The sequence below is a fragment of the Drosophila arizonae genome, chromosome 3 (assembly GCF_054131065.1).
Source record: "Drosophila arizonae isolate 15081-1271.41 chromosome 3, UAZ_ARI_1.0, whole genome shotgun sequence".
Lineage (NCBI taxonomy): Eukaryota > Metazoa > Arthropoda > Insecta > Diptera > Drosophilidae > Drosophila > Drosophila arizonae.
This window is the reverse complement of record NC_142923.1, coordinates 20,962,304-20,985,596: the sequence shown is the minus strand read 5'-3', so window position 1 is coordinate 20,985,596 and position 23,293 is coordinate 20,962,304. Positions and strand designations below refer to the sequence as shown.

General features: G+C 33.2%; 2 protein-coding genes and 1 long non-coding RNA gene across 22 annotated transcripts in view; 2 read left to right on the top strand and 1 right to left on the bottom strand.

Moving 5' to 3' along the window:
• Positions 1-23,293, top strand: part of LOC149269858 (uncharacterized) — a 119,548-nt gene that overhangs the window by 7,225 nt on the left and 89,030 nt on the right. The window lies entirely within an intron of this gene.
• LOC108611105 (uncharacterized) overlaps positions 1-23,293 on the bottom strand; it is a 57,438-nt gene that overhangs the window by 19,044 nt on the left and 15,101 nt on the right. For 14 of the 20 annotated variants that reach the window (XM_089465229.1, XM_089465234.1, XM_018003569.2 and 11 more), the window contains one exon: positions 8,112-8,911. In XM_089465229.1, the coding sequence (XP_089321355.1) occupies positions 8,112-8,357 (246 nt within the window). In that variant the 5' untranslated portion in view covers positions 8,358-8,911. The remainder of the gene's footprint in view (positions 1-8,111; positions 8,912-23,293) is intronic. The other 6 variants (XM_089465235.1, XM_089465231.1, XM_089465232.1 and 3 more) reach the window with 2 other exon arrangements.
• On the top strand, positions 3,685-4,829 carry LOC108611108 (fibrinogen-like protein 1). The gene is made up of 3 exons (XM_018003579.2): positions 3,685-3,831; positions 3,892-4,556; positions 4,627-4,829. Exons 1-3 carry the CDS (start codon positions 3,757-3,759, stop codon positions 4,724-4,726), a joined length of 840 nt encoding a protein of 279 aa, XP_017859068.1. The 5' UTR covers positions 3,685-3,756; the 3' UTR covers positions 4,727-4,829.

The following is a 23,293-nucleotide window of genomic DNA, read 5'->3' as shown; positions in this document are numbered from 1 at the left end:
TTCATTTGGTCTGGCCTATGCCAAAAAAAAAACTATATGCATACATATATATATTTTCGCCCGTTCCATGCTTTAAACGAATTTAATGATGCTGCCCGCAACATCGTCGTCGTCGTCGTCGTCGTGGCTGTCTCTCGCCATAAGATTGACTGTCTATCTCGGCTCATGGCCTGCTCTGTCTATGCCTTCTGTCTTTCTCTCAGTCGGTCCGTCCGTCCGGCTGTGTCAGTCTTTGGCCTGCCATATGCTCCATGTCTGCGCATGCATGTCGCCTTTTCTGGCGGCAGGGCTTGCACAGATCGCTGCATAGACATGCCAAAGCGTTGACTCTTTTTATTTTTAGCTGGCACTGACTTTGCCTGCACAGTGGTGAAGCGTGTTATGAAAACTCATATAGAAATATAGAAATTATTATATTTTTTAAGCAAAACTTATTTCAAGAAATAATTTTCTTTTAATTTCCTTTCTGAGCTTAATTTATTTAAAAAAAATTTTTAAATTAGAAAAAAAAAAATGGTATTTGAAATATCTGCATATATTAATATAATTAATTATGAATATAAATATAAATAGAATTATTCAATCCATTGTTTTATTTCTTTGTGAACTTATTTTTAATTTGTTAGCTTATAAAACCATTATTTTAATTTATATTGCTGTAAGATGAATTAATTAATTAATTAATTTATTTATTTATTTGTATTTTTCAAATTAAAATTTGAAATAATATTTTGTTGTCTCATTATTTTTTATTTTTATTCGTAAATAAAAAAATAAAAAAATAAAAAGATTAATTGAGAATTCATTTTATTTGTCGTATTTATATTATCCATTTACTATTTGATTTCTAAAATTCTAAATTTTTATTGTTTTTAAAAAAATTTAAAATAATTCTTCTTTTTTTTTCATTTTATGAGCTATAATTATTGTTTGTTTGTTTTATTTTATTTTTCTAGTTAATTAATATAATTATAATTAATTAATATTTATTTATTTATTTATATTTATATTTATTTGAAAGATATTGACATATCGAGAGTCAACTAAAACGATAATTATATAGTCTAAAAAAGTACAGAAAATTATTTACCATAGTATCACCAACCCGATAGGGGTATTTTATACAATATAAGTACTTACAATATAAATATTTCCCCCAAGCTTCAGCCTACTGTGCGGCATAGTGCATTTTAAATTGGTTTCTGCCTAACAATGGCCATTTTGTTGGCCATGCTTGGGTCGAATGCTGTGCGCCTCTTAAACGCTAATAATATACATTTTTATATGCATTATTTCTGTCACGATCTCGTTGGCTTTATATCTCTATAGAGAGCAGCAGCAGCTATGTATGTTTGTGTGCGTGTGAGTACCAAGTGCGAGTGCGACTACGAGTACGAGTACTTAGAGCTTGTTTGGCTATATCGAGTCAAATCATATGTGGGCCCTCGCTGTTCATGACCGCATCATGGCCAAGTTGTGGGCAGTGCTAAAATGCACTGAATGTTACTGTGTGTGTGTGTGTGTTTGTATTTGTATTGGTGCTGTGCACCGGAAATTAACAACTGGCAAAGCATAATTGTAGCAAGACACGTCAGTTGACATCCTCAATTAGTTGCAAGGTAATTTACGAGCCACTCGCCAGCTGAGCAGCTGAGCAGCCCAACAAATTCCAGCTGAGAGGCGAGCAGACATTGCGCTCGTCTGTCTTTGCCTGTTGGCAACCTAGTGACCCACAAAGACGTCGCTTGGCATTGGTTGTCAGTACCGTTAGACTGCATTCGGGTTGGCATTGCCACATGCCACATGCCATGGCTGCCCCACCTCTGCCGCCACCTCATGCTGCTGCGGCTGCTGCTAAAGGAATGTAAATTTTCGTACAACCTATTCATAATGTTAATGAAGACTCGTAGCTCAGTTTCGTCTAACGGTGCTTGGTGCTAGTCTGGACTACTCTGGACTGGACTGGACTGAATCTGCCCTGGCACAAATCAAAGATCGCGATCCATTCAATTGAATTTGCTGTCGGCAAATTTGCCTTTGACTTTGTCGGCAAACAGACACAGCGGGCAGAGAATCTACATTGATATCAATTCGGCTAGGGAGCCGAAAACTCGGGCAATCAAATTTGTGAACTGTGCGACTATTTAAATTGACCACTGAGATTGGCCTCAGCAACAACAACAACAACAACAAGTTTAACTTTAAGTGGCTCGGGATCTGGATCTGGTCAGCTTCAATGGGATTCTCTTGATTGTTTTCGATTCTAGCGATTTCCAACAACAACAACAACAACAGCAGCAGCAGCAGCAGAGGCAGCGGCAGCAACAGTTGGCAGCAAAGTTCAATCGCGATAAATTGGACGAAATACAACTTTCAGCAACTTTTTAAATACCCTGCAGTCATGTGTTGTAATGCAAAAGGGCATATAAACTGTAAACGAGCGGATGTTACAATCGATTGCCAATGGGTTTTGCATATTTATAAAATATCAAATATTTTTTAAAGAGTTTTGGCAAAATGTAAAAGTTGATGACTTTTGAAAAAGTTGAAATATATATACAAATAATATACAAAATGTAGCCTGAGGTCGTTGAATTAATTTAATATATATCATTATATATTTATAAAATATATGTATTTGTTTACATCTTTTCAAACAGTATCGGTTATCCATGAACATTTATTATGTTCCTTCAAATTGATAAAAGTAGCACTTGAACTGGAAAGTTCGCAGAAACCAAATTTTTATTGAGACCTTGATTTAATTATTCAATATTTAATATTCGAGGACGATTCAACAATTTATTTATTGTACTATTCCATTTAATATATGTTTAAATATATATTTATTTTTATAGCTAAAAAGCCAAATCATTGATTAAATTTATTTATTACAATTCATTACTTTTTCAAGTTTGCTTAAAAAAAAATAAAGCCAATCTTGTGGTATTTCATTTATGCTTATTTTGTTTGAATTATTCTTTGCTTGATTTTGGCTAAGGTAGAAATCGAAAATATTAATTTTAGAAAATTGAAGTATGAACATACATACATACAATTTTTTGTTTGCGATACTGCCTGCACAGACCTCATGTATATATCATTCAAAAATTTGTATGCGTTGATCAAATAAAAATTTCTGAAGGTGACAGATAAGCAACTAGTAAAAATAAGCAAAATAAGCCTTGCTCAGTGAGATATCGAAGCAATACATGAAGATATCTATAAGTAATTCATTTCCGGAAATATATTATTTGCGATACTGTTTGCACAGATCTCATAAATACATATTTCACATATCAAATAAGAAGTTCTGATATGTCGACTACATTCCTGAGAAGACAGATAAGGAAACAGCAAAATAAGCTTTGCTTAGGGAGATATCAAAGCATAATAATACATAAAGATATCCATAAAAGTTCCATATGAATTAAGTGGAATTTTATAAGAATACAAATAATTTTTAATTCAGCTAATATTGGAATATGTTGCAAAAATATATAAATAAATTATATATTTGTATATTTATATATTTCCTAAACATAGTTCAGCACAAAGTCTTATGTAAATTGTCGAAGTCAAGGCTTATAAATGATATGTACTCTAAACAAACAATACAAACTGAATGTTAATTTATGCAATTGAATTCAAAGTGGACTCGATGAATGCGTTTATATAGAACGTTTAGTTTATATTCTCAATTAGTTTGAGTTCGTTTGTTTCGGCAAGTGGTTCTCAGCTAAAAACAGCAAAAAAATGGCAAAATATTTAATTGCATTACGTTTTTTGCTGCTATCGCCGCTGTGGGTGGTCAATTGTGAAAGATTGCCGGTGAGCTATGATGTCGAACTCATCTAACGTCTCAGCTATATAAACTTTGTTTCATATTAGAAAACCTATCCAAGTCTGGAACGCCAAATATCGGCGCTGCAAACCGAACTCGAGAATAAAGACGAATTAATAGCAATGCTAAGAATCAAAACGCTTAATGAACAGGAAAGAATCGCAGAGCTAGAGAAGAAACTAGCTGAATTGAAGCAATCGAGCAATAAATGCCAAACCAGCAGCTGTCTGTGCAAATCCACAGAGTTGCATGAGATCAAACTGCCGGGCAGACAAGCCTTTCAAGTGTCCTGCGACTCGAGCCTAGTGGATCCCGGCTGGACCGTCATCTTGCGCCGCATCGATGGTAAAGTCGACTTCAATCGCAATTGGAGAGAGTATCAACAGGGCTTTGGCGACTTGCGTGGCGAATTCTTCATCGGACTCGATAAGCTGCATCAGATAACGAATTCGCAACGCCACGAATTATATATATATTTGCGAAATGAGCATAATGAAACACGCTTTGCGCGCTACGATAATTTTTTGATTGCCGACGACAATGATTCGTTTCGTATCAAGTCGCTGGGCGTCTACTCAGGAGATGCTGGCGATGCCATGGCTGCTCACTTGAATATGCAATTCTCAACGTTTGATCTGGATAACGATAATAGCAATAGAAATTGCGCCGATGAAAATAGCTCCGGCTGGTGGTTCAACGATTGCTATCAGTGGTATGTGTGGGAAGGATATTTAATTCCATAAATTATTGAATCTTTTCTTTTTTTCGTGGGGAATTTTTAGCAATTTGAATGGACTCTATAACAGTGGCTTCTATTGGTATAAATGGCAAAGGAATTTGCTTAAATTTGCTCAAGTCATGATTCGACCCAAAGAGCTGTAGAAGGAAGAGTCTAAAGAGTCTTGATGAATGGAAACTTAATGAATAAAATATTTAAAGGGAAGATCTATAAAATAAATGAGAGAACTTTTTCAAATATCTTAAATTATTCAGAATTTGTAAAATTACGTTCAAGCTATTGAAGCCCTGGTTAGCTTGTAGTGCTGCAGCTTAAGATTAAAAAAAAAAAGGCTGGAGTAATTGGTGTACATAAAGTCCATGAAAATAACCAAAGCTGATTAAAAAGCCATTTAAAAAGTTTGCTATTTCTGTTAATTGTTATCAGAACTCCAATTGAGCTGATCTCAAATAACAGAAAAAAAAAACCTGACACAGGTTGTTCACATTTGTGAGCTGAGATGATGTCATTGCATTGGCATGGCTTAAGAGATAGATAAAGAGAGAGAGGGAGAGGGAGAGCTTTGAATTTCATAGGATATATCATAGTACGACTAGCTCTAGTTCTCTGCTCTTGAGCCATATAACTTGAGCTTGACCACACGCACGACTAATGGCAGCTGGCTCTCAATCATGCGCTACACTTCAATACTCAATGAGCAAGCATAAAAATTGCTTGTTGTTGTTGCGTTTTGCAAATTCTAGAGCAATTGATGTAGGAAAGACACAAGTGAAATTTGAAGAGCGCACATTAATTACCAATGCTATTGAGAGAGTTTTATGGGTGTTTGTGTGTGCGTGCGTGTGCAAAGGTAACCAAGCAAATCAAAACAAAGGCATAAAAAACACTTGGATAGACACTATTGAATGGACTTGGACTTGGCGCAATTATAAAATGCGAAAGAATTTCGCATTTATTTTTATTTAATTTTGTTTTGTTTTATTTTTGTGGAAAAGTTGTATCTGGCAAATCGATTAATAAGTGGCACATCGTGTGTATCTGGCGTGCAGCTTGTGCGTGCGACCGTTTAATTATGGCCGAGTGGAGATGGTCAACGCTGATGCAGTTAGAAGCCGAGTTGGCTGACACACAAAAGCCTCAAGCCATCCGAATACAAAGTATCCAAGTCGAAGTCAGCTATGCGTAGCTAACGGTCTGAGCCGCATGCCCAGTGGCATCAATAGAATCTTTCGGCTTAGATAATTGCCATAATGCTTAAAACTGTAAAATCTTAATTGTAATCAACTTTGGCGAGTTGTTAGCCAAGTTGTCTAACTACTTTCGGATTCCATGTGAAAAGTTCATTCTAGCAGCGTTTAAATCAAATTAAATCATAATTGAAATTCTTTTTTTTTAAATATGTATATATTCTTGTTAAGTAGAAAATCTTCAGCTCTTTCTAGTTTTTTTTTTTTTTAATTTAATAATTATTATTTACTCTAAAACTTTATTATTAATTCAATATTCTTTATTTATCCTACGCTTATTGAAAATCATGAACTTTTTGCAGTTCACTTAACTCTCTCATGGCTTGTGTTGCCTTCCTTTTAGCTGGGGGGCTGGTCCAGCATCATCCGCTTTGATAGCTAAATAAACTATTAACTGATTAAAATCGAAAGGGGCAGCCGAGCCAAAACTGTGCAATCAAGCTCAATCACTCAGATGGGCCAGCCCGTTGCGGAGTGCACTAAATTAGTAGACGCCTCTGCATTTAGAGTGCTATGGCCTGAAGCGTGCCTTTCAATTTCATTTAAATGGCTTTGCTGCCCATTCTTAGCTGAAAGCCAACAACGCAGACTGTAAACAAAAGCTACAGGAATTAAGCCTTCAACTAGGCATCAATCAGCGCTCGCGTAATGCACAATACACTGCGAGAAAATTGCTGCAGGTTGTAAAGATTAAATAGAGTATTCTAAATGATTTGATAAATCGTTAAATATGTTTTTTGGGGCAGCAATAAAACTGAGCAAAACGTATTGGAATATAGTACATATATTATATAATTTCAAATATAGATTTTTTTTCAAACAAGAAGATTTATATTAGGCTAAAATCTGCCTATATTAATTATTTTTAATTTCATTTTTATAATTCTATTTTGTTTTAAATTTTAAAAATTTAATTTAGAATACCATACATTTAAAAAAAAAACAAGTAAGAAAGCTCTAGTCGAGACTGCTCGACTACGAGATCCCCTGAACCCTTGGAGTGCTAGCTATTTCAATAATTTTTCGCGTCTTTCAGCTTACACAAGAAACACACACACATACACAAACACATACACATACAAGCACCCACGCATAAACACGCATGGGCTGCAGTGTGCGCTTACTATGAGAACTTAATTGTTTAATAACTTCTTTTGTGGACGTACGATCTTCATGAAACTTTCAGATTATGATTATAACATGAATATGCATGTAATTGCCAAAGCACAAGTCTCTAGTATTTGAAATACGCGTTTTACAAAAGTGAGGGTGAGGGGGTGAATTTAGAGGTGGGGGGTAAATTTTAACAAAAACCGAAATTGTATAAATTGCATATAAGCATACATTCAAAATTTGGAGACTCTAGCAATAAAGGTGTAGAAGATATAATTTTGTAACTGGTTTTCGATAAGGTTTTTCATCGATAAAAAAAGATCGGGATGAGTTATCGAATTTTAATGATAAACTCGATATCCGCGCTGTAATTACGAACATTTTACAAAAAATTTGAAGTCTCTAGCTCTTATATCTTCGGAAATCGACGCGTTCAAACATACGGACAGACGGACAGACGGACAGACGGACAGACGGACAGACGGACAGACAGACAGACGGACAGGGCCAAATCAACTCAGCTCGTCACCCTGATCAAGAATATATATACTTTGTGGGGTCTGCCACGCCTCCTTCTGCCTGTTACATACATTTCAACAAAACCATTATACCCTGATTTCCCATTTTCAATGGGTTCAGGGTATAATAATAATTTCAGGATATTTAATTTTAAAAAAATTTCTAGTAATGGTTCCCTAGGTTTAAGACATGCATGAACAATAATGATAAAATGAATAAATAATAATAAATAAAAAATAATAATAATAATAATTAAAAAAATATAGATTTTATGTAGACAAATATTTTGTATATATAAAATTTTCGGAAACAAATAGGAATTTAATTCTCTGGGAATTTGCTCGGATTAAATTTTTTTAATATTTATAATTTTGTTAAGTTAAGGAAATATCAACAAATAAAAATTATAAAAGCCTTTGGTAAAGACATTCGAGTGTAAATTTCAACTAAAAAATCAAAGATCCTGTGTTTAAGAAAATTAAATAAATTTATTATAATTTACTTCAATTAAGAGTGGACTTTTTTTTGGCTATTTGTTTTCTGTATTTTTACAGTACTTAGTTCAAGTCTTGGGTATACTTAATTTAAGCAATGGCATTTTATTTTTGTGTATATTGGTTTTTGTGTGCTGGTTGTCTTACGCTCCTACCTTGCCATAGCTGTTCAGTGGTCCATTTATCCAGCGATCTGCCTCCAAGCGACCGCTGAACAGCGCTCCAGTGTCCGGGTCGATGCGTTGCCATTCACGCACCTCGCGCTGAAATGGTGAACGGGAACCGCCGACGCTGCTGACGTTGTTGCCACTGCCGACAGCAGCACCACCAAGACGATTATGCTGGTGATGATGATGATGATGATGATGGCTCTGACTGTGATTGTTTGTTGCCACTTCCATGTTGTCTGTCGTTGTTGTTGCTGTTTCAGCTCCTTTCGTGCTACTGTGCGCTTTTAATTTGCACACTCGACGCGCTCGAGCTGCTCTTGACTGAGAGTTGTTTATGGTATGCTTTGTGGTTGGAGGGCAGCTCTAGCTGCCGCTGCTGCTGCTGCTGCTGCTGCACTGACTCCAGTTCTCTAGCTCCAGTTGAGGCCCCTCTGTCTATTCGCTTTTACCTATTTCAAATTATTATTTATTGTTATTATGCTACCGTCTGGCTGGCCTGCTACAGCCGTTTTCGTTACTAAATTAATGGCAACTTTAATTTATTATCATCATAATCATTTTCTCGACGTTCTAGCCTAGAAGCTACTGTGTGCCCCGCCCCCAGCCCCCCTCAGCTTCCATGCCAACTATAATAATTTTCTTTGCTTTTCCTTTTCTTTCTTTTTTTTTTTTTTTTTTTTTTTTTTTTTTTTTTTTTTTAGCACGCTTTGCTGACTGTTTGCTTTTATTTTTTATTATTTTTGTGTTTGTGTTGTTGCTGCCGTGTGTGTGTGTGTGTGTGTTTGCTGAAATGACAAGAGCAGAGTAGAAAGAAATTTTCGTTAGTTAATTATATTGCATAGTGTGAAAATGTGTATTATATATTGTTGTTGTTGTTGTTATGCTGTGCCGGAAACCGAGTGCCTTGAACTAACAAATGCCTCAAGTGGAGAGCCGTGCAGATTTCTAATTAAATTTGCGGCCAACGTCCAGCGGATGTGTTAGATCCAGAGGCGCACGTTGATCTCAAGCATGACTGTCAGTTGAAGCTGTCAGCACTCGGCGGATGTCACAGTCTATTTCCGCCTGTAAAATACTTGTACTTCTCATTCGTTCTCTCTCTAACTCTCTCTGAGTGTGTGCGCCTCCCCTTCTCACTCTGTCTATGTTCATTTAAGGTACTTAATTGAATTGGTTTTTGCTGGCTGGACAGTCGGTCGAAGAATCGCCTGTCAAAATACCAACAAATGTCGCAATGACAGCACAAATCCATTTATTATTGTCAAACTTGCGCAAGAACTTAATTTTTTTTTTTTTTTTTTTTTTTTTTTGTATGTGGTCAACGACATTATCTTGCTCCATGGGTGTGCATTGGCACGGTGGCTCAAGAAGAATTTTTATGAATTATGGAACAAATTTGTTTGTAGTATTTATGTAAATATATATAATATAATAAGAAATAATAATTTCTTATTTATTTACTTTTTGTTTTTTATAATTATTAATTTGATTTATTGACTTCTATTAAAAAGTTTAACTTGGAAATTTATTTAATAAATGTTGATTTTTCTTATTTATTGTATTTATTTAATTTATTCCTAAATATTAATTTTCCTTTTATTTATTTTCTTATTGATTTTTTAAAATGAAATTATGATGAATTTATTATTTTCAAAATAGTTTTATACCGTTTTTTCAGCAATATTTAAAAAACCATTTTTTATAAATTTTTATTTTTAAAAATATATTTTTTTGATTATTTAAAATAATATTTATAATGTTATATATTAGTAAAAATGTAGTTTTTGTCCAAAAACAATTCATTTTATTTATTTATGTTTTAATTAATTAAATAGATTTATTTATGTTTTACTTATTATTATTATTATTTTTTTAATATAGCCCATTTATTTCCTATTATTTCCATTTAATATGTATTAGCATTCCATAGCTAATTATTTTAATAGTTAGTTCAGTTTGTATAATTTTATATTTAGTTGCGAGTTGTTCACGATTTGTCCCACTGTGCGCTGACACTGTGAAAACAAGTGTTCAGGTGGCATTAACACTGAAACGCCAGTTTGACTAAGTAATAAACCGAATTTAGCACAGAAACCGACTAGGCGCTGCACTCACTCCCAGACCCACTTTGAGCACCAGTTGAGCAAACTCTCCCCTTGCTCCCCCACCTCTACTCAATTTTCCGCTGGTCAAGTTTAAAGAAAAGCAATTTTACTGCATATTTTATGGGAGAGGTGAAGACGACGATGCCGATGCCGATGCCGTACTAAATAGTAACTGTTGTTTAGTTTTTCTTTTTGGTTTTCATCTCGCTGATCTTTGCGTGTGGAGCGAGTGAATCGGTGCTCAGGCATTAACTTCCTCATATGTGTATGACGCGCGTTGGCCAACAAAACACCAATAAAATGGGCATGGAAATAAAATAAATTGGAAATGAAATAAAATGTGAAACTCGTTTTCGCCGTTGAACTTGCACTCGTTTCGGTTTTTGGCCAAATGCGTTGTGCTCTAGTCTCTTACTGCAACACTTAGGCCGAGAAATAAAAGTTGTTGGCTAAGAAAAATGCTTGGAAATTGTATTTTGTTGTTGTTGTTGTTGTTATTGTTGTTCGCATTGCACTATTTCACTGGCGCACGCAACTTGGCCAAAAGACATTCACATGCCGCAGAGTGGACACGTTTTGCCGGTTTTGTGTTGTGTGTTTTGTGTGTTTCTGCTGTGTTGTGAGCCGAGTGCGAGCAGCTCTTGATTGTGTTAATTAAATTTTAATTATGCGCAATTATGTATAATTAGATCGCATACGCCGCATGCTGCTGTGCACCGCTGCGTTGCCAATTTATTTATTTCCCGTTGTCTGTTGCCCAGCTAATCGCTGGTTATTCATTTCTCAACCTTATCGCCGCTGAACTTGTCAGCGTGCCGGCAAAAAAAAAAAAAAAAAAAAAAAAAAAGGTTACAGCCAGCTCAAACATTATTTAAACTAATTGTATGCATTAGTGAGACGAACGTGTATTAATTACTGACTGCGACCTGGACGCCCAGACTATTTGGCTAAATGACAGGGGCCACTTGAAATGAATGTGATGTGTATGCGTGAATGTGTGTGTATATGTGTGTGTGTGTGTGTTGAGTTACATTCTAAAATATATTTATGGCTGTCAAAAACTTTTTGTTCAACTTTTTTTTGAGTGTTTTTATCTGCAATCTTAGTTTGATCTATTGAGCTGTTAGCTGAGTGAAAGCAACTTGATCTATATATAGTATCGTTGTTAACATAGATATTTAAAGAGACTTTAAAGAGAGTATTTAAAGAGACTTTAATTTTGGCATTTACATAAATTTTGTAATGTGTTATTTAATAACTTAGTAATCTATCTTGCGATGCTGTCGAATTTTTTTACCCGTGCCCAGTGCATTTTTAAGACATAACTTAAGAGAGCAAACAGGATCTATACATGTCTAAAATTTTCAATAGATCTAAAAATACATACTCATTTTATTAAACAAAAAATGTAGAAAAATATTAAAACTATTGTTTTTATAATTTTGATGCAATGCACAATTTTTTTCTTTTTGTATATATATAATTATACAAAATATATATACATGCACGCATAAACTTATCCATCAGTATATGTCATATACTACATTTGTGTTATATGTGAGATGTAATACCAGAGATAGAGAGATAGATAGAGCGAGAGAGGCAGAGAGAGTGAGTCGTGTAACCCATAAAAAACTTCCCAGTTATGTGGCTTTCAGTTCTGGGCTATGTAACCGCAAAGCCAGCTGGGAACCACTGGCAAACGTGAGACGTTCAAGTCTAGTTGGTAAACATGGCTAGCGGACCTTTTATGAGCATGGCCGCAGCTATTGCGAAGGTCAGTGCGAAAAATAATCATAATAATATTGCGATGAATTTCTTTCTCCTTGTAAGCTGTTATACTTACATATTTATATTATTTTATTTTTACAGTTTGCTGTAGACCGCAAAGCCATAAAGCAAAAATAAAATTTTTTAATGAAAGTTGCTTTGGGTGGGAGACATACAATATATATATATATATATATATATATATATATATATATAATATTTTATATTTTACTTGTTTTTTTTATTGTTATTTGCATTTGCATACCAAATGCGATGAGTAATTGTTTGTTCAATTGAAAAATTTGACTCAAAATATAGTTATTTATGTAGGTTAATCCGTCTTTTTAGGTTTTTTGTTACATTTGACAAATTAATACATAAAAAACATTATATTTTTGTATATATATACATGTGTGAGTGTGTATATTGATTGATTTATCTGTTTGTTTAAAAATAGTTTGGCAGCGTGGGCTGACTCTTGGCCATTTTTATTTTTATACGCAGGCGTCTGTCTGAAGCTGGCATTGAAAGTGCGTAAAAAATATTGAGCAAAAACTGTAAATAATAAAAAGTGGCAAAAGTAACCAAAATAATTGTCTATTGCAGAGCCTGAGGCTAAAAAAGAATCAGTTTTTTGTTCCCATTTATTTTTTGTTATGTTAAGCGCGTGCGCCACAAACGAAAAAAAAAAGTCGTGCAACAATTGACCGAAATGCAAATCTCGTCTTGTTTGCAGTTCACTTGTTGGACTCGAAGATTTGCATAATTGGCGCGCACAGTCGTGTGTTCTTATTCGAATGTTGAAACAGAAGCACGCGCGTGTCGGACCATGCGTCAGTCTGACAGCCACCATAAATACTAAAGACTTAGGCAACAAACTTGATCGCAAGTGTGAAAAAAGAGAGAAAACGAGCATAAACATGAGGCAACATGCAAGGCGACAGCAATCAGAACTGGATATAACATACGACAAATACAACATAGCATAACCATATATCATTATTTGATCAAGATTTGTCGATATCAAAGTTCGATTATTGTAATTGCATTTGTGAAATGTTTAGATTGTTTTTTGTTTGGTTGTATTAGATATACTAGATTCATAATAGAGTATGTAAATATATGCATTGAGTTCAATGGAGCTACAAAACATTCGGTTATTGATAGGTAATGTTAATCAATTGGCTTGTTATTAGGTTAAGACCGATTGCAAATAAAATATGGACTTAAACAAAAATATGTATGAGTTATCATTGGAAATAGTAATTTAGAGTCAAACTTATGATAGCCTTTTTATTTCCTAGAAATCGTTTAAAAGTTATTTTAAGCATGAGTTATTTATTAAGAGCACATTTATTAAATAGAAGCTGCTTTTTTTTTTTAGTATTCTGTTTATGCTCAGCTCTTCAAATAGCAAATTTCAGACTCTTCTGCAGAACTCTTTAAGATTTGTTTATTTATTTAATTATTTCTATAGAAATAAACATAACCCACACTTTTTTTTTATTTTATTTATTTTTTTTTAAATTTAATATACAATTGTATTTTTGTTTGCTTGAACAATAAATAAAACTTTTTTCCTTTTTTTTTTTGTTTTTGTTTTGTTTTGAAGTTCAAGTTTTTTCAAAATCTTATTATATTATTTGAACAATCTCTCAGTAAAGAATAATTCACTTCCTTGCTATGTCGACTTTTTTTCTTCATTTTTTGCCGCTTATCTGTTCTGCTTTCAACATTAATCTTTGACTTCAAACATTGGCCGATTTATATACATTTATTTCAACAATATACTGGCATATGTCTCAATTTTCAGTATCTGAAATCTATTTGATATTTGACTCAAGCTTTCAGCACAAACTATTGCAACAATTCAATTATAAAAAGAAAAAATACTTTTAGATAAAAGTGCGGCACATAAAGAAACAGCTACGCCCCACATTAAAAATGATATATATATATATATATATATATAGAGTCAGACTATATAACTCTATATATATAAACCACAAGCTTGTTGGCATTTTGTGTGTGCTTTGTGCTTCCGTCTGCGTCATTTTATCCATATTATAAATCTAACTCGATACGAGAGGCTGTGCCGCTTTTGTTTTTGTTGCTTTTGCTAAGATGTTTTATTTGCGGCTTGTATTCTTTGTTATTCTCATTCGGGTTGTAAGAAGGGTATATTGGTTTTGTATCAAAGTGAATTAGATTTGAAAATTTAAAAAGCATTATCTCATGTAAACATTATAGATGTGCGAGCCATAAAGTAAGATTTTATTTTGAGATGCGTTACACTGATTTATTTATTTATTTATTTTTTTAATTACGTATATATTAATATACATATATGTAAAAGAATATTTAAAATATATTTAAATTTTTTTTTTTTTTTTTTTTTTTTTTTTTAAATTTTATATGAGTATTATTTAGTCTACTACGCCCACTCAAATTGTTTTCAGTTGCTCAAAAATAAATTAATTTGTAATAAGTTTATTTCTAGCTTCTTTTTTTTTTTTTTTTACATAGTGTTCAACTTTTTTGTGGTCGCAGCGCACCGCAATGTTTTCGTTTAGCGTCTGTGATTAGACACACGCAAATGATTCTTTAACTTTGCCCCAAGACGACTTCCTCCTGAGAGGGAGGTTAAAGGGCTTACAGACTAGATAAATGCGCAAATCTTTTAATTATTATGTAGATGACATGATACGACCCGTTGAGCACCCGCACTTGTCGCCTGTGGGCGTGCCACTGGCCATTTGCATTGATTAATTAGTTAAATGAGTCGATTGCAATTTAATTAAGCGACACAGATTTATGGCTTTGTTAATGTAATCTGCTGTTAGCCAGTTGTAAAATGAATGCCAACTGGTTTGCCTGCAATTGTCTGCATTTACATATACATCTCTCTCTATAGATATATATTTATATTTATATATATTTGTATTTGTATTTTTTTTTTTTTTTTTTTTTTTTTTTGCTCGCCTTTTTGTCTTGCCAAATTGCAAACAAAATTACATAATTCGCGTAGAGACAAAGTTTGCAGCTTTCAGACATTCACACTCTGCCCACAAGTGAGGCGAAAACTGGTAATTGTCGTATTAAAATTTATCCGCGTTGCTGTTGTGACAAAAGTAACAGATATATTATATAGACAGCATTATATCTTCCGTCCAATGAAAATTACACTTTATGATTTCCTGCAACGCCCACCAACACACCATTTGTGTGTATGTGTGTGTGTTTGCGTGTGTGTGTTTGGTGTCTATTTCTCATGCACTTAACACTCGTGTCGTATGCGTAATTTCACCTAGCCGCTGCGTATGCGTAATGTTTCATGAAATCTGAGCCGTCTCTTGTGTAATTTGCCTTTCGGGTAAAAGTGCGTTACGGCGCGAAAGTTTTTCCTCCATGAAAATCGTCGTCTAAAAATTTGTTGGTAATTTGCATTTATTTTGTTCATCTCTCACTGTTTTATTTTATTTTTTTCGTTTGATACCGTTACTACTTAACACTTGAGTTCGTTTTATGGCAAATATTTGCGACTTTGATTAGCAGCATAGCCGAACAAAGACTCAAATGACAGTCGGGCGTGAGAGAGAGGTTTTCATGTTCGTTTTCCTGTGTGCCCATTAAATTTAGTTTGATATGCAAATGAAGATTATTTGCGTTCAGTTGATGACTGAATATGTGAACATTATTTTTTTATAGGAGTGAAGACAATGTATTTGATGAATTTTGTGGCTAATTTTATATATTACAAATTATTATTTTTTTATTATTATATTTTATATATTTTTTTATATTTTATATTTTATTTTTATATTTTATGTTGTTTTTTTATTTTTTACTTTTTTATATTTTTTAATTTATATTTCATATTTTATAATTAATATATAATTTTTAATGTTTTATATTTTATACTTTATATTTTATGTTTTACATATATTTTATATTTTATATAACATTGTTGCACACCCTCAATGAATTTTAGAAATTGTACATGTCTATGTATATAAAATAGTGCTACTTCTGCTCGTACTTTCACAAATTAAGTAGCTACTCTTCCACAACCGCGCACTAATTTCATACTTGTATTCATAATATGCTCTGCTCAACATGATAATAAAATTGCTCAGCTCAGCAGCGATTATTTCCGCATGCAACTGAAAAATTGCACTGAAATGCGAAACAAAGAATGAAAATTCAAAATTATTCGACCGACACAAAACAGAACACACAAAGAACCAAAAAAATCCCAAAACAATTTAAGCTGTCAAAAGGCTGACAGACTGACGAATTGCCTGACAGTTTTTCGCCTTTTTTTGTGATTTTTAAGCAAAGTACTTCAATGTTGGTTCCTTAACTTTTTGAATGCATTAAAAAATTGCGCGCAACCTTGTTTCGGGTTGCTTGTTAACGTTTTTTTGTTGAACTGTCTTACAATTAAATAAACCGTTAAGTTGTGTAATTTCGGCCAGGCTAACGGCACCAAATAATATTTTGAGGTAGTCATTGGACTTTACTAACACAGCCACAGATCTGCCGCACTTCTGCTACCAGTTTAAACAAAAAGACTTGAGCACCAAACTTGCTGTAAATGGGCACAAAATGCCGACAGACAGACAGAGAGACAGTAAAAGCCCCACTTGTTAATCTGGCAAAAAACCCTTACGATTTCTTTTGTGATTTCTACAGAATTGGTCTTAATAGGCGTGACTCATTTCGAGCAGTATTTCATGACGAAATGCAAAACGCACTTCGAACTTGGCATAAAACGAGAATATATAATATATTTTATATACCTATATATATATTTATTTTTTTAATTAGCATGCGAATGTGAGGCAAGAGTCAAACGACAGACGGCAGTCGGCATACTCAGTCTGTTGAGAAACACCCACGCTATACACATATATATATATAGATAAATATATATTTCTGTATATAGGTACGATTTATGCAGCTGCTTTTCTGAAATTTAATTTTCGAGCTGCCTTCTGGGGGACGCGACTACAATTAAATGGCCATCATGCTTAGCTACAGCTACACTTGCACTTTAATAACTGGTTTCGAGCGCAGCGACAAGATTTTTATATGTATCTGTAGCTGTAGCTGTATCTGTGCTGTATCTGTATCTCTGTCTCTGAATATCTGTACATCTGTCCGCCCTGCGTATGCTAACTGACATCGAGTGTCATAACGTGAGCTGCGCTCGAAAAACTAAGACTGGAACGCCTTCAAAGTCAAGTTCAATGACGTACTTGCCATCTGGTACTTTAAATGGCTGTGTATTTTAGTGTTTGCCCGTTTTGGATGGCCAGCGCGATAAGATTAGTGATACGTATTTGTACATACAAGCCAAGCACACATATGTAGTGAAAGCGAGAAAGAGATAGAGCTGGACTGAAAGCGAGGAAGAGACACACCATCGAATGGCAAGCAACTTGTTAGCTAATTTATGGGCTAGGGTCGATTGCAAACTGTGTTTCGATTTGCATATCTAATAGGCCATAACTGCTGCTGCTGTTGCATATCATTATATTGTAGCTTAGATTTAAAAGGTTTAAATAAACATTTCTAGATTATGTGAACTCTTGATGTCACAAATCTAAACCAACAGCTATTGAGCACAAGTTGTTGTAATAGAAAGATTAGATTTATTGATTTTGTTGGGCTGCACAGTGAGGAAGCTCGATAGAGCTGAAATCACATTTTAAATCACATCTAGAAATCACATTTTAAATGTTTTGCTGATAAATAGACAACATATTTGGAGCCTTGTCAAAAGTCTTAAAGTCTTGATTTTTTTATTGATATAATTAGTACTGGCTGCTGAGGTCGTCTGCTATATATAATATTGAAACACGGCGTTTCTAGTTTCTATAAAAAATAAGGTCCACTCTATATATTTCTTGAATAAAGTATTTATTTTGTAGCTGGAAAACTCTTCTTGCTGTCTTCACGTATGTACATATGTTTTTACAAAGAATAAACTAAATGACTTACAACTCTCAGTCTTATTGTTTTTGTGTTCACTAAACTGTCTTCTGGGTATGCTCTATATTCTCTTCCATATAAGTATGTATATGTAGAGACTGCGTCAAGTTGCTCACCTTCCATTCTAATTTTATGCTTCAACACCTGCGCTCAATAAAGAAATTGCCACTGTGCTCTATTTCTCAGTGTGTCGTTTTAGAATAGCAATTTCTAGTGGTCCTCTCTTTATCCACGAATAGAAATCGGCATATTGCATAAGCACATTGTGAAACACAGCCGGGATCCATCAGGATTGTCTTTCTAACGGCGCTGTCCAAACGGCCATCGCACTCTCACTCAGGAACGTCCGATTTACAGTTAACAACATACCTATCTCCATATCACAATGAGAAGACTTTTACTAAAACGCAAACTCGCTCGTCTAATATATTTAATGTTTTATATGAGAGCTTAAGCAGTTTGATATATACACAGTTGTTTAACCAAATGGAAGGCTTTTGATTGAAAACTTTCATGTGAATGAAGTAGATATGATATGATATGATATATCAGCAGATAATTTAAGAAAAGCTTTTGTATACATCCGCTTATGTAGCAAATATTAAACTATAATGTATATATATATATATATATATATATATATATATATATACATTATAGTTTAATATTTGCTACATAAGCGGATGTATACAAAAGCTTTTCTTAAATTATCTGCTGATATATCATATCATATCATATCTACTTCTTTCATATGAAAGTTTTCAATCAAGTTATATATATATATATATATATATATATATATATATATATATATATATATATATATATATATATATATATATATATATATGTATATATATGTATATATATATAGCAGCGAGCTAGCCTGCTAGCCTTAAGCATTTCGACACATAGGATATATTTTTATATATTATATTTCTTTTAATATCAAAGAGCTGCTACAGTTTGCGTAAATATAATCTCGATAATCAAATCATTTATTAATTCAGGGCAAAAATCATCTGAAGAAAAATTCGTATGAAATTTTTTGAAATGAAAATTTTTCCTTATGCTACAATAAAGTGATATACATATATGTACGTATATCAATATAGATATTGCAATTTGTTCAGTCTACTTATATATAAATTACTTTCTGTGTATTCGAGTTATTTTTATTTTTTATAATGTAGAAATTTATTAAATGAGATTTCTTTCATTAAAATAGTTTGATTTTTAAATAAAAATTCAGTTTGTGGATATCATATATTTTGATCTTTTCAAATTTATTTTAACATTTTAACAATTCTTGTAACCCTGGCTTAAATACATATAGTTTGTGCACAAACATTCTACTTGTCGAGCTAAGCCCGTCTTTGTCTTGGAATTTATCTCTCCCTGTCTCTTGATCTACTTTCCAAGACTTTGTTTTTCCCTCGTTCAATTGCTGTCCATCAACTGTCATTTAAGTGCTGCCAATTTGGGCGTTTACCGCCCATTTCTGCTGTTGTACTTTTCTTTTTCATGGCGCGCTTATTGATGCCACACTTTCGTTTGTATTGTTGTGCCGTAGAACAGTTGAATAATGTGCGAAATTTGCTTTTATTTCATTTGGCCATTTGCCGGCTGTTGACAATGGGGAGACAACAAATCTTCTGAACTTTCTTCACTTAAGCTAGACTGAGTGAACGTTCATGCAAATAATTATATGTTCAGCACCCAATATTCAGTACTCGACAAGAAATATATGAGTTTGGCTCACTTTGATTAAGTTGTTGGGCCATTGCCCATTGTGCGACTGGCAATTGAGATCAGAGTCTCTCAAAAGAATTGTAGAATGTGTCATAAAATGGCGCAAAATCTGTCAGAGATTTGTCTCACAGCACAGAAAACGTGGGTGAAAGTTGTTTCAATTTCATTCTGTTTCTGTTATTTATTTTACTTTTTGTTGTATTATTGTTTCTGTGTTTCTGTTTACCTTCTTCTACTCATTGAGAGTAAATAGTGGGTACTTTGTAGTACATGGAAGTACTTAGTGAATGATATTTGCGTGAGAGCTCAACACTGAAAGTTTTAGCTCAAAGCGTGGGTGTTAGGGAATTCTGTAAATCTTAAGATATGTAGAAAAGACAAGACAAATAAAAATAGAAATATTTTAAGAAAGAGTGGGAAGTAAACGAGTTGAAGTTTCTAATCCAGCAGAACTTTACCAAAGCTTAGACAATTTTTGAGAATATATGCCTTGATTCTTTGACTTCTATACATCATTCAGATTTTTGGGCGTGCTTTGATTTTTTAGCCTAGATAAATATATATTTTATATAAATTTTCTTATAAATATATATTCTGCAATCTAACTGGGTAACTGCAATTTATCAATATTTTCAAGCCAAACTATTCATTTTCAAGCTAGAATTAACAGCATAGCCTCTCTCGATCAACTTGATTTACATTCGCAGGCGCCTGCTTTGTCATATCCTGCTAATAAAGTTTACAACGTTTAGGCCGCCTTCAGGCTGACTGCCAAAATGGTAACTGGGCCATAAATAAAGTCAGCAAACGGCACTTATCAGACGGCCAAAATCAAGCCAACATACGTTGCACAGTCATAGCCACAGCCACAGCCAGAGTCGCAGCCAGGGCCACACCCCCTTTTGTGCGCCTACGCCCATGCACATGCAATGTGACAAAATATAAATGAGCCGCAATGAACGAGAGAAAAATTTGCCCGCACATAAAAAACGTATTCAGGAACTGCATATTAAATGAAGCGTAACGAGAAAAGGCGAAAGAAACATGGCCACATAGGAGAGACATGCGCAGAAAGGGGGCGAGAGAGCGAGAGGGGGCGGGGGCCTTTCGTTACCCTGCTCATAGGGCCAAAAGTTAATTACATGCGACGCCTACAACGGAAATGCCAGCGACTTGTTAAGGTTTCTGTGTGTGGTCAACAAGTCTTGGCCTGTGCGCCTTATTTTTCCTTTTTTTTTTTCGGTTTTGTTTGAAAGTGAAATATGAGCTGATTTATCTGTGGTCAGTTGGCAAAAATTGTGCATATACTCAGCAGATGGCAACGAATGGGTATATGAGCTTGGAAATGATTGAAGAGCCGAGGTGATATTAGTATAAGAGTGTAACATTATATATGTATATATATTTTAACCAGTTTAAGATTATAAAAATATTTTTAATTTAAATTAAAAACAAAAAAAAAAAAAAAAACAAATATATCTATATATATAATCTATCTATAATATATTATATCTATATATCATATATCATATATATACTATATATATAATCTAATTATATATATAGTTTTTTTTTTTTTTTTTTTGTTTTTTATTAAATTCCAATATTTTACTACTCTATACTATATATATAACAATATTTTTATACTCTTAAACCTGGTTAAAATGGGCCATACATGTTTTTTTGTAATGGGATTATAAATAATAGATAACAAAGATATTTTTTACTTTGAAAATAAAGCTCATTATAATCGTTCATCGAGAAGTAATGGTTGTTTTCAAGTAATTATATAAATAATATTATGTGTAAATATACGTTAATATTTATTTTTTAACTAATATGTTAAGGCAGAAATGTAGCGTAACCATCATGTTTTTGCAACTTTGTTGATTAAGCTCTTAAAGCACATTAAAATGTAATATTGAAAAGCTTTCACGAAACTTATTGATACAAATTAATAAACAGGCGAATTAATACATAATATGAGATAGCTTTAAAGCTTTGTTTTAAAGACCAACTATTTTTTATTAAAATTTGATTAGGTCAAAATTTTGTATAAAGCTTGTTCAATTTACTCAAAGTTTGTTTTCCTACTGTTGTTTTTTTTTCATCACCAAATATTTATAAATCATTTTCAAGTCAAAGTTAATTGCTGCACAGAAACTCCTCGGCTTAGACTGACAAATCATTAAAGTTAATTGCCGTTGACCCGAATTCTAAATGTCTAGCAAAGAAAAAAAATGAATGTCTCTACACGCAGCAGCTACTTCTCAATTAATGTCTCCAGGTTCAAGCGTCTGCCACCTCATTTTTAAGTATAAGGTATGCCATAGTTGGGCTCCCTTGACATCCGCATTCTTAATGGTTTTTATGGTTACTGGCAACATACAATTTAACACTTTTACTTTTGAAGCTTTTGTTGTTGCTTTTTATTTTGCCTGTATGAATTTTTTTTTTATTTTTATTTTATTTTTTTTTTTGCACAGCTGACAATAAGAAATTATAATTTACATAATAATTTAGCGGCGTTTGCTGATTGATTTCTGCTCAGCTCAGCCTTGAAATACGACCCAAAAAACTCTGTTGGCGCGTTTGTCGCCTGAGTCTTTTGTATGCCCTTAATTGGATATAGCAAAAAAATAGAGAGAGAGAGAGAGAGAGAGGAAAAATTAAAAACATGCAAAACATTGAACAGCTACATCAAGTAGATAGCCCAATTTGCATATGAAGTTGGCCGAATTTGCATGAAATCTGCGCAAAAACTATTTTTTGTTTGCCTTAATGCTGGGTGGCAGCTGCTTAGATGCCCATAGTCAGATTATATGTCGAACATGGCGGATTTGCATAAACGGATTCGCATTTATCACTCTTTGAGAGCAGGCAGAAAGGATGGTAAATATATGCTTATGGTGGGCTGTTACCTGTCCATCAATTCATCTAATTGGGTTAAAGCGGAGAAACTAGAGATTAATTGATTTAAATACGGTATATATTTACAAATGGGCAAGTGGGTAAGAGAAGACCTGAAAACTGGGAGAGACGACGATTTATAGCAGCAAATGTGTGTACATATATATAAAGTCTAACAATTTGAAAAGAATATCTTAAATAATGTAATAAAATAATTTTTCAGTGAAGATGAAGAAATTATTTGATTTGTCAATGATTTGAAATTAATATTTTATTTATGATATATTTATATTCATATTTTCTTCTATTCTATATATATCTATAATTTTTTTCTATACGGAGCTTTATAAATTTGATGACAATATAATTATTTTAAATTGATATATATTTGTAAAATCTCTGAAAGACTTTAAAAACAAAATCGTGTTTTATTAAATATTAAATTGTATATATTCTTCATTTTATTCAGTTTTACATTTATTATAGTCATGTATAATTTTTTTGTATATATATTTTTATTTTATTTTTAAAATTTTTTTTCTTATTGTATTTCATTTCATTTAACTTTATTCCATTTGAAAATGATTATTGAACAGCATCAATAAAAGTTCAGTTTGCAGCATCTTCCTGTTC